Below are 15,869 nucleotides of genomic sequence, written 5' to 3'. Positions count from 1 at the left end.
AGTCCGCTCGGACTGACCGTCCGTCTGGGGATGGAATGCTGTGCTCAACTCGACCCGTGTGCCCAACTCTCGCTGAACTGCTCTCCAGAAGTGCGAGTTAATCTGCGTACCCCGATCCGAAATGATAGATGCCGGCACACCATGAAGGCGAACAATCTCCCGGATATAAATCTCAGTTAATCTCTCGGATGAATAGGAGGCTGCCACAAGAATGAAATACGCTGACTTGGTCAGCCTATCCACAATGACCCAAACTGCATCGAACTTCTTCCGAGTCAACGGAAGTCCGGTAACAAAATCCATAGTAACCCGCTTCCACTTCTACTCGGGAAGCTCAATACTCTGGTGTAGACCACCAGGCCTCTGATGCTCGTACTTAACCTGCTGACAATTCAAACATCGAGCCACATACGCAACAATATCTTTCTTCATCCTACGCCACCAATAATGCTGCCGCAAGTCCTGATACATCTTCGCGGCGCCCGGGTGAATAGAGTACCTGGAGCTATGGGCCTCCTCTAAAATCAACTCTCGAAGCCCATCAACATTGGGCACACAAACTCGCCCCTGCAACCTCGAAACTCCATCCGCATCTAAGGTAACCTGTTTGGCACCTCCTCGCTGCACCGTGTCTCTAAGGACACAAAAATGGGGATCATCAAATTGCCGATCACGGATACGCTCCAATAATGAAGAACGAGCGACCGTGCAAGCTAACACATGACTGGGCTCAGAAACATCCAGTCTCCCGAACTGATTGGCTAAAGCCTGAACATCCAAAGCAAGCGGCCTCTGACTGGCCGGAAAATAAGCGAGACTCCCCACACTGGCTGAATTCCTACTCAAAGCATCGGCCACTACGTTGGCCTTCCCCGGATGATAAAGAATGGTGACATCATAATTCTTCAACAACTCCAACCACCTCCTCTGCCTCAAATTCAACTCCTTTTGCTTGAACAAGTACTGAAGACTCTTGTGATCAGTGAACACCTCACACGCCATGCCATACAGATAATGCCTCCAAATCTTCAAGGCGTGAACTATGGCTGCCAACTCCAAATCATGCACTGGATAGTTCTTCTCATGAATTTTCAACTGCCTCGAAGCGTAGGCAATGACCTTGCCATCCTGCATCAACACTGCTCCAAGCCCAACACGGNAAAAAGTCAAAAATCGCCCCTGGGCCCACGTGGTCAAAACCCGAGGTTCGAACCAAAACCCGGTTACCCATTCCCCCACGAACTCAAATATGTAATTTGTTTTGAAATCGGACCTCAAATCGAGGTCCAACTCCCCAATTTATGGAAGACCTAGGTTCTACCCAAAAACCCCAATTTCACCCATGAAAATCCTTGATTTCAAGTGGAAAACATGTTTAATGATGTTAAAAGTTGAATGAATTGAGTAAAAATCAACTTACAAATGATTTGGGATGAAGTTTGCTCTTGAAAAATCGCCTATGGTGTTTGGGTTTTGAAAGAATAGTGAAAAGTGATGAAAATTCGACTAAGTATAAAATTTGCTGGGCCTCAGATATGGGAATTGCGAGCCTTGGTTCGCAATTGCGAACAAGACAGGGCTGGGAATTGCGATCCTTGGTTCGCATTTGCGAACACTGGGCCTACAGGCGGGGTTTCGCATTTGCGAAAGAGGCATCGCATTTGCGAACCTCCGCCCCTTCGCATTTGCGAGCCTACCCATCGCATTTGCGACAGTGCCCCATTTTCTCCAGACTTCGCAATTTGCGAAGCAGTGCTCGCATTTGCGAGCTCGTAATTGCGAGTCTTCCCTTCGCATTTGCGAAAATATCACAAGCCAGCATACCAGATTTTTAAAATATGAGAAATGCAATCCGATGCCTACGGACTTACTCGCGCGATCATATCGCCAAAATAACATCATATACATAGAATCAAGCCTCAAAACTCATGATTTTCTTTGAAATGTTCATAAAGCCTCAAATTTCCATTTCGAGTCCGAAACACGTCAAACGACGTCCATTTTCAATCAAATTTTTACAAAAAGCGCTTAAACCATATATAAGACTTGTACCGAGCGTCGGAACCAAAATACGAGCCGGATCCGAGACCGTCCAATCTCGGGTCCGGATCCGTTTACCAAAAATATTGATCAAAGTCAACTTTAATCATATTAATATCAAAATTCTTAAAATTTTTTATAGAATTCACATATTTCAACATAAAAGCTTTCCGGCTACGCGCTCGGACTGCGCACGCAAATCGAGGCAAGTAAATATGAGGTTTTCGAGGCCTCAGAAGCACGGAATGAATAAAAAAAATAGGTGATGACCCTTTGGGTCGTCACATTCTCCACCTCTAAAACAACCGTTCGTCCTCGAACGGACAGAAGAAAGGGGTACCTGAGTCGGGGAAAAGATGGGGATAACAGCTCCGCATATCAGACTCGGACTCCCAGGTTGATGCCTCAGGGGGCTGACCTTTCCACTGAACACGAACAGAAGGAAAACTCTTAGACCTCAACTGATGAACCTGCCGGTCTAGAATAGCTACCGGCTCCTTCTCATAAGATAAATCCTTGTCCAACTGGACAGTGCTGAAATCTAACACATGGGTAGGATCGCCGTGATACCTCCTAAGTATAGACACATGGAAAACTGGATGCACGGCTGATAAGCTAGGTGGCAATGCAAGTCTATAAGCCACCTCTCCCACTCGATCAAGAACCTCAAACGGGCCAATGTACCTAGGGCTAAGCTTGCCCTTCTTTTATAATCTCATCACGCCCTTCATAGGCGACACCCGGAGCAATACCCGCTCACCAACCATGAAATCTACACCTCGAACCTTACGATCTGCATAGCTCTTTTGCCTAGACTGAGCTGAACGAAGTCTGTCCTGAATGACCTTGACCTTCTCCAAGGCCTCGTGAACTAAATCTGTACCTATCAACCGAGCCTCTCCCGGCTCGAACCATCCAATCGGAGACCGACAGCGCCTACCATATAAGGCCTCATAAGGAGCCATCTGGATGCTCGACTGGTAGCTTTTATTGTAGGCAAACTCCGCTAAAGGCAAGAACTGATCCCATGAACCTCCAAAGTCAATAACACAAGCCCGGAGCATATCCTCCAAAATTTGAATAGTCCGCTCGGACTGACCGTACGTCTGGGGATGGAACGCTGTGCTCAACTCGACCCGTGTGCCCAACTCTCGCTGGACTGCTCTCCAGAAGCGCGAGGTAAACTGCGTACCCCGATCCGATATGATAGATGCCGGCATACCATGAAGGCGAACAATCTCCCGGATGTAAATATCAGCTAGCCTCTCGGATGAGTAGGAGACTGCCACAGGAATGAAGTGCGCTGACTTGGTCAGCCTATCAACAATGACCCAAATCGCATCAAACTTCTTTCGAGTCAATGGAAGTCCAGTAACGAAATCCATGGTAATCCTCTCCCACTTCCACTCGGGGAGCTCAATCCTCTGAAACAAACCACCGGGCCTCTGATGCTCATACTTGACCTGCTGACAGTTCAAACAACGAGCTATATATGCCACGATATCCTTCTTCATTCTACGCTACCAGTAATGCTGCCGCAAGTCCTGATACATCTTTGCGGCGCCTGGTTGAATAGAATACCGAGAACTATGGGCCTCCGCTAAGATCAACTCTCGAATCCCATCAACATTGGGCACACAAACTCGCCCCTGCAATCTCAAAACACCATCATCATCTAAGGTCACCTTCGTGGCACCCCCATGCTGCGCCGTGTCTCTCAGGACACACAAATGGGGATCATCAAACTGCCGATCATGGATACGCTCCAATAATGAAGAACGAGCGACCGTGCAAGCTAACACTCTGCTAGGCTCAGAAGTATCTAATCTCACCAATCGATTGGCCAAAGCCTAAACCTATAAAGCAAGCGGTCTCTGGCTGACCGGAATATAAGCAAGACTACCCATGCTGCCTGACTTTCTACTCAACGCATCGGCCACCACGTTGGCCTTCCCCGGGTGATATAAAATGGTGACATCATAATCCTTCAACGACTCCAACCACCTCCTCTGCCTGAAATTCAAATCCCTTTGCTTAAATAAGTACTGTAGACTCTTATGATCAGTGAACACCTCGCACGCCACGCCATACAAATAGTGCCTCCAAATCTTCAAGGCGTGGACAATGGCTGCCAACTCCAGATCATGCACTGGATATTTCTTCTCATGAATTTTCAACTGCCTCGAAGCGTAGGCAATGACCTTGCCATCCTGCATCAACACTGCTCCAAGCCCAACACGGGAAGCATCACAATAAACAGCATAGGGCCCTGAACCTGTGGGCAGAACCAACACCGGTGCCGTAGTCAGAGCTGTCTTGAGCTTCTGAAAGCTCGCCTCACACTCATCCGACCATCTGAACTGGGCACCCTTCTGGGTCAATCTGGTCATCGGGGCTGCAATAGATGAAAATCCCTCCACGAACCGTCTGTAGTAGCCTGCCAACCCCAAGAAACTCCGGATCTCTGTAGCTGATGCTGGTCTAGGCCAGTTCTTGACTGCCTCTATCTTCTTTGGGTCCACCTGAATACCCTCTACTGATACAACATGACCCAGAAATGCAACCGAACTCAACCAGAACTCGCACTTTGAGAACTTAGCATACAACTGACTATCCTTCAGAGTCTGAAGAACCACTTTGAGGTGCTAATCGTGCTCCTCCCGGCTGCGGGAGTACACCGGAATATCATCAATAAAGACTATCACGAACAAATCTAGATAAGGCCTGAACACTCGGTTCATCAACTCCATAAATGCAGCTGGGGCATTGGTCAACCCAAATGACATGACTAAAAACTCATAGTTCCCATACCGAGTGCGAAATGCTATCTTAGGGACATCAGACGCCCTATATCCTCAGCTGATGGTAGCCGGATCTCAAGTCTATCTTTGAAAACACCTTTGCTCCCTGAAGCTGGTCAAACAAATCATCAATCCTCGGCAGCGGATTTTTGTTCTTTATTGTCACTTTGTTCAATTGCCGGTAATCAATACACATCCGCATCGAACCATCCTTCTTCTTCACAAATGACACCGGCGTACCCCAAGGAGAAACACTAGGCCTGATAAAACCCTTCTCTAGTAAATCCTGCAACTGGTCCTTTAACTCCTTCAACTCTGGCGGGGCCATGCGATACGGCGGGATAGAAATGGGCTGAGTGCCCGGAGCCAAATCAATGCAGAATTCAATATCCCTGTCGGGTAGCATGCCCGGCAGGTCTGAAGGGAACATCCAGAACTCACGAACAACGGGCACAGAATAGATAAAGGAAACCTCAACACTAGAATCACGAACATACGCCAAGTAAACCAAACACCCTTTCTCGGCCATACGCCGAGCCTTCACATACGATATAATACTGCAGGTAGAATGACCAGGAGTCCCTCTCCACTCTAAACGAGGCAAACTCGGTAAAGCTAAGGTCACAGTCTTGGCATGACAGTCCAAGGTGGCATGATAAGGTGATGACCAGATACGCGCGCAAAATAAAATCGAAGCTTCTCTACCACAAACCAGAATAGTACCTACATCTCCACCTCTAATACATTTACCTCCACCTTTCGCATCTCTACCTCCACCTCTAATACCTTTACTTCCACAAAGCCTCCGAAGACGTAGCTGATCTATCGCCAGTCCGCTGCTGCTCGGCTGAAGAAGCGGTACATGACCTCGCCATTCACGAAAGGACAAGAGTGGAGGTTTCAATTTAGCATTGAGAGAACAAAATCGCACGACAAGGAAGAATAGAAGTGAAACTTTTCCTAACTCTGTAGCCTCTGGGGGATAAATACAGACGTCTCCGTACCGATCCCTCAGACTCTACTGAGTTTGTCCGTGAGTTGTGAGACCTATGTAACCTAGTGCTCTAATACCAACTTGTCACGACCCGGATTTCCCACCATCGGGATCGTGATGGCGCCTACTCGTGGTAGCTAGGCAAGCCAACTTATTTACCTTTCATTAATAAATAAATCTTTAACAATCTATAACATCAACAAGTAATATGGAATTTAATAACAATAATAGCGGAAGTCTAATTTATAAGTCTGAATCAAAATACGGAATAGTCAACAATAGCCTCTACCCAAGATTTGGTGTCATATTACTCACGAACTGCTACGAATTTACTAAATACAAAGGTCTGAAAGAAACATATAAGCTGTCTGTCTCGAAAACAATGAGGCAACAGTCTAAAGAGAACATAAGGAAGAGACGTCGGGCCTGCGGACGCCTGCAAGGCTACCTCAGTCTCGTATAAATGAAATCCTGCTCCCGTACTACTGCTGCTGCTGCTCCTCAAAACCTGGACCTGTGCAAAAATGCACAGAAGTGTAGCATCAGCATAACCGACCCCATGTGCTGGTAAGTGTCTAGCCTAACCCCGGCGAAGTAGTGACGAGGCTAGAGTGGACACCACATAAACCTGTGCAGTTATAAATATATAGCGAAAATCGAATACAAAGCAATTAACAATATGGGAGGGGGAAACATGCTATGGGGAGATACAATATTAACAGTAACCCAGGGTAATAAACTAAAGCAACTTAGATCCACCATAAACAAGGAATCAAACCTCAATATAAACACAGGGCATCAAATAACTGTTGCGGCGTGCTACCCGCTCCATAATTACCATTGTTGCGCGTGCAACCCGCTCCACAAATACCACTGTTGCGGCGTGCAACCCGACCCATATCATTTATCATGTATCATTGTTGCGGCGCGCAACCCGACCCTCACATATTATTGTTGCGGCGTGCAACCCGATCCTCACATATCATTGTTGCGGCATGCAACCCGATCCTCAATATCATTGTTGCGGCGTGCAACCCGCTCCACCAAGATCATATTTCCTCATCCAAACCACAGTCACAAATATGGGGCAAGAGAGTAAATAAACAATAATGAAAATCCCGGCAGGGGAATACACATGACAAACAACTTAATAATCTCAGTATCCCGGCAAGGGAGAGAAAAAAAAACCAACAACAGAATCAACAAAACGTCCGGCAAGGGAATAACCAGTAACTCTTTCCCTTTCTTTCTTTTCTTACTCCACGATATCACTGGAGCCCAAGCTCCAAGAAATTCTTATCTCATATTCCGTCACAAACAACAATATAACGACATCCCAGTGAGGGAACAAAACATTATCTCAAATATCCCGGCAAGGGAATTACTATACCCACATTAGTTCCAACATCTAACCACCACATTAGTTCCAACATCTAACCACCACAGCTATAACCAACCTATTACCACACTTGACCACCTCAGCTATATCTAACCGACTACCACACCCAACCAACCCATCTATAACTATAGTCATCATACGACACAAGGAAACATTAACCTAAGCGACCCTAGTATCCGTTAAGAACACAATGCAGAGGAATCACAACCCAACAATAGCCCGCCAAGAGGGCAACATAATGATCTCTCCTCTTTCTCACTTTTACTTCACAATTCTTTTCACAACTCGAGCAGATGCTCCAGAGGTTCAATTATCACTTATACTTTCGCAATTCGTTCTACAACTGGAGCCGACGCTCCTCAATGAATCAAGTCATTTCATATACTTTCAATATTCGTATCACAGTTCGAGCCAATGCTCCTAGGAATCAAATTATCATATCACCATTCACATGTTATTCACAACATATAGAAATACTCCAATAAACATGAAATTCACAATCAGTTCATGATAATCACATTATAAGGACTCACGGTCATGCTAGACATCAATGTATAGATACTCGTCACCATGCCTATACATCGTACTCGATCACATAGCAATTAGCAACAAGACTCGATTCCTATTCCCTCAAGCTAGGGTTAAACCAAACACTTACCTCAAAGCCTTGAAATCCACTTAATCCTCAACTATCGCTTTACCTCGCGGTTTCACCTGCAATTCGCTCGAATCTAATCACAAATTGCTCAATTACTTTAATAAATACTATATGAATCAATTTGAATGCATAAAAATGAATTTCCCAAGTTTTTCCAAAAATTCCAAAAACGCCCCCGTGCCCACGTGGTCAAAACGCGAGGTTCGAACCAAAACCCGGTTACCCATTCCCCCACGAACTCAAATATGTAATTTGTTTTGAAATCGGACCTCAAATCGAGGTCCAACTCCCCAATTTATGGAAGACCTAGGTTCTACCCAAAAACCCCAATTTCACCCATGAAAATCCTTGATTTCAAGTGGAAAACATGTTTAATGATGTTAAAAGTTGAATGAATTGAGTAAAAATTAACTTACAAATGATTTGGGATGAAGTTTGTTTTTGAAAAATCGCCTATGGTGTTTGGGTTTTGAAAGAATGGTGAAAAGTGATGAAAATTCGACTAAGTATAAAATTTGCTGGGCCTCGGATATGGGAATTGCGAGCCTTGGTTCACATTTGCGAACAAGACATGGCTGGGAATTGCGATCCTTGGTTTGCATTTGCGAACACTGGGCCTACAGGCGGGGTTTCGCATTTGCGAACCTCCCCCCCTTCGCATTTTTGAGCCTACCCATCGCATTTGCGACAGTGCCCCATTTTCTCCAAACTTCACAATTGCGAAGCAGTGCTCGCATTTGCGAGCTCGCAATTGCGAGTCTTCCCTTCGCATTTGCGAAAATTGCAGAAGCCAGCATACCAGATTTTTAAATCATGAGAAATGCAATCCGATGCCTATCCAAAACTCACCCGAGCCCTCGGGGCTCCAAACCAAATATGCACACAACCTCAAAAACATCCTACGGACTTACTCGCGTGATCATATCGCCAAAATAACATCATATACATAGAATCAAGCCTCAAAACTCATGATTTTCTTTGAAATGTTCATAAAGCCTCAAATTTTCATTTCGAGTCCGAAACACGTCAAACGACGTCCGTTTTCAACCAAATTTTTATAGAAAGCGCTTAAACCATATATAAGACTTGTACCGAGCGTCGGAACCAAAATACGAGCCCGATACCACAGTCTTTTAATCAATTTTCGTTTCCAATTTCCTTAATAATTTCAGAAACACAATTTCACAGAAAAATTCTTTCCTCGGGCTCTAGACCTCGGAATTCGATTCCGGACACATGCCTGAGTCCCATATTTTTCTACGGACCTTCCGGGACCGTCCAATCTCGGGTCCGGATCCGTTTACCAAAAATGTTGACCAAAGTCAACTTTAATCATATTAATATCAAAATTCTTAAAATTTTTCATAGAATTCACATATTTCAACATAAAAGCTTTCCGGCTACGCGCTCGGACTGGGCACGCAAATCGAGGCAAGTAAATATGAGGTTTTCGAGCCTCGGAAGCACGGAATGAATAAAAAAATAGGTGATGACCCTTTGGATCGTCACAGTTGATTAAGAGGATTAGACTTATCCAAATTATTTGGTATTAGTGTAGCAAATTGATTAGTGGTTAGCAGAGGAGTTATAGGTGTTTTAGAAAGATTATTAGGAGTAGGTATAGGATTATCATTATTAATGGTTAATTTTTTAAAGGGAAGATTATTAGGGGTTGCGGATACATACTTACCTGAAGACTTTGTAGTAGTAGTACCCAAAGGTTGCACTGGTTGTAGTTGATTTACTTTGTAAGAATTGATTTGCATGGAATTTTTTCTTTTGGGGAATTGCACTGTCTTCCATTTTTCCGTAGATGTAAAGTGGTTATGTGTTAAGTTAGGGTTAGGAATGGTTGAAAGTTTAGTGTGAGACACATCAATAGGATTTTCATCTTGTAATTGATAGGTACAAGCTCTTTGATTATGCCCCATCCGACCACATTTAGTACATAGCAAATTTAATCCTTCATATAGGATATGTTGCTTATGATTTTCAAGGTAAATATGTGTACGTAAAGGTTGATCCACTGGTATTTCAACACATAACCTGACATATCTTCCTCTTGTTGTTGAAGAGGTGCAAGTATCAACAATTAATTATTTCTCAATTTTGTTACTACTTTCTGGAGAATCTGAAAATCATAAAATTCAGTAGGTAATTCAGGTAATCGCAACCATATAGCAGAGTAAGTTATTTTTGTTTCAGAAGCCATAACTTTTGGTTCCCATTGACGAACTTATAGAAAGTGATCTAAGATGAACCAATGTCCATCATGTAATGCATGATTCTTGTTTTCTTCTTTTTGAAATTTAAGAAGAAAAAAATCCGATCCTAAATCAATGAGAGGTAGATTTTCAGTAGGTTGCCATAAAGTATAAATTTTTTGCCTAAGTATTTGATGTCCAATCTTTCGTCCATAAACATTCACAATTACTGCATGTTGCCATGGTTTGTATATCCTATTTTTTTCCTCAAGAGAAATGGGAATGAAATTAGAGGGATCATTAGGTGCATCCAGTTCATCAGTAAGCACCAACCCAACATATCCTTTATGAAGGATTAAATTTTCTATGTACTAAATGTGGTCGGATGGGGCATAATCAAAGAGCTTGTACCTATCAATTACAAGATGAAAATCCTACTGATGTGTCTCACACTAAACTTTCAACCATTCCTAACCCTAACTTAACACATAACCACTTTATATCTACGGAAGAATGGAAGACAGTGCAATTCCCTAAAAGAAAAAATTCTATGCAAATCAATTCTTACAAAGTAAATCAACTACAACCAGTGCAACCTTTGGGTACTACTACTACAAAGTCTTCAGGTAAGTATGTATCCACAGCCCCTAATAATCTTCCTTTTACAAAATTAACCATTAATAATAATAATCCTATACCTACTCCTAATAATCTTTCTAAAACACCTATAACTCCTCTGTTAACCACTAATCAATTTGCTACACTAATGCCAAATGATTTGGATAAGTCTAATCCTCTTAATCAATTTGATGACAATAACCTATTAACTCCCTTAATTTCCACTTAAGTGGCTTCCCATTCGGCCCAATTACAAAATGAATACCATTCAACGTCAATTCTAAGCCATGCAGATAGCCACGATAGGTACTCTCACATGCAAAAAATCTTACTTGGTCCAAACACTCATTACTCACCACCCCAAGAAAACCTAATACAAAATCTACCCACTCACCCCACACGGAATACCAACAACAATGAATAACCCTATAGCTACCATGCAACTAGGTTATGATGGTCTCCTCACCCCTTTAAACCACTCAAACACACAACAAACAAATCAGTCATTCAAACCGCCCAAAACTACCATAGAATTAGTTTCTCCTATAGTCCATTCAAATCCGACACAACTTAATCCACTCAAACCAAATACTACACTCAAATCACACTCCCAATCCATCAATCTAGAAGATGTTTTCACCCAATCTAAATTACCTACGTAGACCACAAACTACACCCAGCCAACCCACTCATCGTCTCCAACACAACCACACTCCATTCTCCCTTCCTCCTCCACATCTAATCATGGAGCCCAATACCATTATCTACACAGCTCAAACCCCTCATGCACCAACACATCTCACTTCTTAGCTAGAGACGGGATTGCAGAATCATGCATTAAATTTCACGATGGAAGTCAACCATCAAGAGGTGACAATTCTCATCAACCATCCAAGGGACCTAGCACAAATAGTAGCGGAGGGCATGTAGTTAGGGACGGAGATATATGGGAGATACCACTGGTCCATGATACAAGCACCCTATCTTGCACCATATCACCCAATTACTCTCCCAAAACACCATATTGGGATCCACTCCATCTTCACCCACATCTTCATCAAATGCCCTTTTACCCATCACCCACTCCTGCTACACCATGGATCCATCACCAAACATACTACCAATGGAACCAATAACACCTCCAACGCCAACTCCATCACCAACTCACTCACCACCCCATCCTCCCAGTCCAGTAGAACAAGACACCAACTTTCAAGCAGAACTAGAAGCAGCAGTCGTTTACAACAGAGAAACACGTCCACTTCATGCATACCTCGATGGAATCAAGGTCTTTGTCCAGAAGGAGTACGAAAGAAAAATATTCTTAAGGTGCCCTCCGAATCTGCTAACCACATCATTCCGACTAAGGCCAACTATAAATTCAGACGTGGGGAAGTATGCCATGCTTCTACTTCCCACGTTTCTTTTTCGAGCAGGGCAGTCAAGCAGTCAGAGGAACCCCAGGAGCAGTCAACGGTTTGAACCAATCCTTAACCATATGAATTTTATAATTTGGAATTGTAGGGGTGCTCAGTCAGATGATTTTAGAAGAAATTTTCGGTCACTACTTGACTACAATAGACCATCTTTGGTTGTATTGTTGGAAACTCACTGTCAAAACCACCAAACAGTCAAGGAGGATTTTAATTTTACTAGTTTAATTGAGGTTGCTGCTAATGTCCAGTCGGGAGGAATTGCTATTTTATGGCTTTCAGATGTGCTGCATGTGGAACCAGTGGCCACCACCTCTCAGGAGATCCATTGCCATATTCAGGTGCTCCCTTTTCCATTTAAATGTTTATTCACTGCCATATATGCTAGTAATGACTTAGCAACTAGTCAATCCTTATGGCACAATATAATGTGTGTATATGATAATTATAAGGGTCCTTGGTTATTAGGTGGTGATTTTAATGAGATACTGCATGCTAATGATAAATTTGGTAGTTTATCTATTAATAATTCAAGATAAAATAAATTATTAGACTGTTTAAATTATTGTCATTTAACCGATTTGGGATACAAAAGTAGTCGTTATACATGGACAAATGGTAGGCATAATTGTTATAATATACTTGAACGTATTCATCGTATTATGGCTAATTATGATTGGCTCAAACAATACCCTGAAGCACTAGTTACACATCTTCCCCGTACACATTCAGGCCATTGTCCTATTAAATTAGAACTTCAACAATGTCCATTACCTCGTAAAAATTTTTTTAGGTTTGAAACTATTTGGACTACACACCCTACTTTTCCATCTATAGTTCAACAAGCATGGCTAGATAATTTACATTTAATACTTGCTATTAATCAATTCACTAGTACAGTACAAGAATGGAATAAATTAACTTTTGGTAATTTATTTAAGCGTAAAAATAAAATACTGGCTCGTTTAAATGGTATTCAATCCTCTATCAATTATCCAACTAGTACTTTTTTACATAACTTGGAATATACTTTAACTCTGGAATTTAATAAAATCCTTCGGCTTGAGGAGGATTTTTGAAAATTAAAGTCACGTATTGAATGGTTAAATGATGGAGATTCAAATACTCAATTTTTCCATCTTACAACGCTAAATCGTAGAAGACATAATCGTATAACTGTGATTCAAGACCAAGGGGGAAATTGGATAAGTGATCCTTATCATATTCGGGATCATATTATACAATACTATCAAAATATTTTTACTACTCAACAAATAACTTCTATTGCAAAGAATAATTTACAGCCTTTCAATGTTTTAACAATTCATGAACAATCTGGTTTAACAAATTCTTTGTAGGACTGTAAAATTATTAATGCTATTAATTCTTTTAAACCTCTAAAAGCACCAGGACCGGATGGACTTCATCCTTTATTTTACCAAAAATATTGGCACATAATTGGTAATTCAGTTAAAAAATTTTGCCATAAAGTTTTCTATGAACATCAGATTGATCCTTCTATTAATACAACTTTCATTTGTTTAATTCCCAAACATAATACTGCATCCACAATATCACAATTTGACCTATTAGTCTTTGTAATACGATCTATAAAATTATTACAAAAATAATTGTAAACAGACTAAAACCCATTCTGGATAATATTATTCATCCAACTCAATCCAGCTTCCAGAAAAATAAAAGGGCAGCTGATAATGCTATCATTGTACAAGAAATTGTTACCGAATTCCAAAAGGGTAGTAATTTAAACATGCTCTTAAAGGTGGATCTGGAAAAAGCTTTTGATAAATTAGAGTGGGCGTTTATATATAATACATTAATCACTCTTAATTTTCCATTTTCTTTTATTCAACTAATTATGTCATGTATAACAACTACTACTACTTCTATTTTGATAAATGGTAACCCTACATAATACTTCACACCGTCAAGAGGTATTAGACAGGGAGATCCTTTATCACCATACTTATTTATTCTATGCTTGGAAATGCTTTCGCGAAAAATAAATGCCTCAGTTGACTATACCACTATCAATGGGGAATAAAGGGCCTCAATTATTCCATTTATTTTTTTGCTGATGATATTATTCTCATATCAAAAATAACTGATAAATCTTGTCAATCAATTGTTAATACTATTACTCATTTTACATATCACTCGGGAAAAACTATAAATTATGATAAATCCAATCTTCTTCTCTAGTAATTGCTCACCTAATATAAGATTTACTATACTACAAATTTTCAAAATGAATGAAGGAAAAAGTTTTGGAAAATACTTAGGATTTTCTATTTTTAATAAGAAGCTTACTAAAAGGGATTACCAATTCCTAATTGACAATTTCAAGAATAAATTGGCAGGGTGGAAAACCAGTTTTTTATCAAAAGCAGGAAGGACTACTTTAATTCGTTCCACTTTAAACCATCTTCCTAATCACATTATGCAATACATTAAAATTCCTACTTATATACTTTCCTATCTAAATTGTTATCAACGTAATTTCCTTTGGGGAACAATTCAACAAAAGAAAAAAATTAAATTTAATAAAGTGGGTTACTGTCACGACCCAAAATCCACTAAGGGTCATGATGGCGCCGGACACTGCTGTCAGGAAAGCCAACCAAATTACTTAATCAAATTCTCGTGTTAATACTTCTGAAATCTATGATTTTCCTTCAAATTTAGCAATTTTAAAGAATATAATCTCAAATCAAATTTAAATGATAAGCAGTCGATACAATATTCAAACCATCCCAAACCCAGTGTCACAAGTGCATGAGCATCTACTGATAAGGAAATAAAATATAACATCCGTCCGGAATACAATGGACATGAAATAAATACAATGTACTGAAGAGGCCTATACTAGCTGCGGGCCGCCTCGAATAATGCAACTCACCTAGCCCCCAAATTATCCACGCTGCTACGCCCAGTGGCTGCTAGAAATAAATATACCTGTGCAACAAAAATGCACAGAAATGTAGTATGAGTACGTAAACAACGTGTACTCAATGAGTATCCCGCCTAATCTCGAAGAAGTAGAGATGAGATGGTCAACTTCGACACTTACTAGAGGTCAATTGACAATATACTAAAAATGTGAGAAAATCATGGATTTATATAGTAGTTCTAATTCACGAAGCCAGAAAACAGATAAACACCTTCAATAAATGATCAAGGATTTTCAGGGTTTACTCTTTATTATCTTATCAATTTGTATCAAGCCACAAAGGGCAAATTGCACATTTAAAGTTCTCAAGCAACAATATAACATGCGCAAATCACACCGAGGCGATGGCCCGATCCAACAAAAATAAACTGTGCACTTGCTGAGGGTCGACGGTGCGCCTATAGATGCATCTATTTAATCTGCCGAGGCGTTCGGCCCGTTCCATAAATAAACACATACCCTGCTCGCGAATCATGCATGCGACGCAGGTACACATAGAGATACATGCTCAATCAGTCAATTAAGAACTTATCGGGAATATTTGTCCAAATAAAACAATTTCTCTTCTTAACAATTCAGGAAAATGATGTTTAATCTCCTTTTAAATTCATTTACTAATCCAAGGTGATTTAAGCAATTCAAGCTATCAATGGGTTCATAAATAATCCAAGTATAACATGTTGTGGTCCTAACTACCCGGTCAATAGCATAATAGTAGCTACGCACGGACTCTCGTCACCTCGTGCGTACG

The 15,869-nt window shown here is 41.3% G+C and overlaps 1 protein-coding gene across 9 annotated transcripts in view; it reads left to right on the top strand.

Annotated features, from left to right (window-relative positions):
- LOC109205474 overlaps window positions 1-15,869 on the top strand; it is a 33,145-nt gene that overhangs the window by 13,787 nt on the left and 3,489 nt on the right. For 7 of the 9 annotated variants that reach the window (XR_002064677.1, XR_002064679.1, XR_002064674.1 and 4 more), the window contains one exon: window positions 12,430-12,488. The exons of 1 other annotated variant lie outside the window; for it this stretch is intronic. Coding sequence is in view for 3 of the 8 variants with exons in the window: in XM_019368191.1 (XP_019223736.1) it covers window positions 12,430-12,488 (59 nt within the window). In the remaining 5 variants the exon portion in view is untranslated. Of the gene's footprint in view, window positions 1-9,353; window positions 12,489-15,869 lie in introns of those variants that run through there. One more of the 9 variants, XM_019368188.1, reaches the window with a different exon arrangement.

This window comes from Nicotiana attenuata, unplaced genomic scaffold (genome assembly GCF_001879085.1).
Source record: "Nicotiana attenuata strain UT unplaced genomic scaffold, NIATTr2, whole genome shotgun sequence".
NCBI lineage: Eukaryota > Viridiplantae > Streptophyta > Magnoliopsida > Solanales > Solanaceae > Nicotiana > Nicotiana attenuata.
Note: the sequence above shows the minus strand (reverse complement) of the source record. Positions and strands in the feature narration are given on the sequence as shown.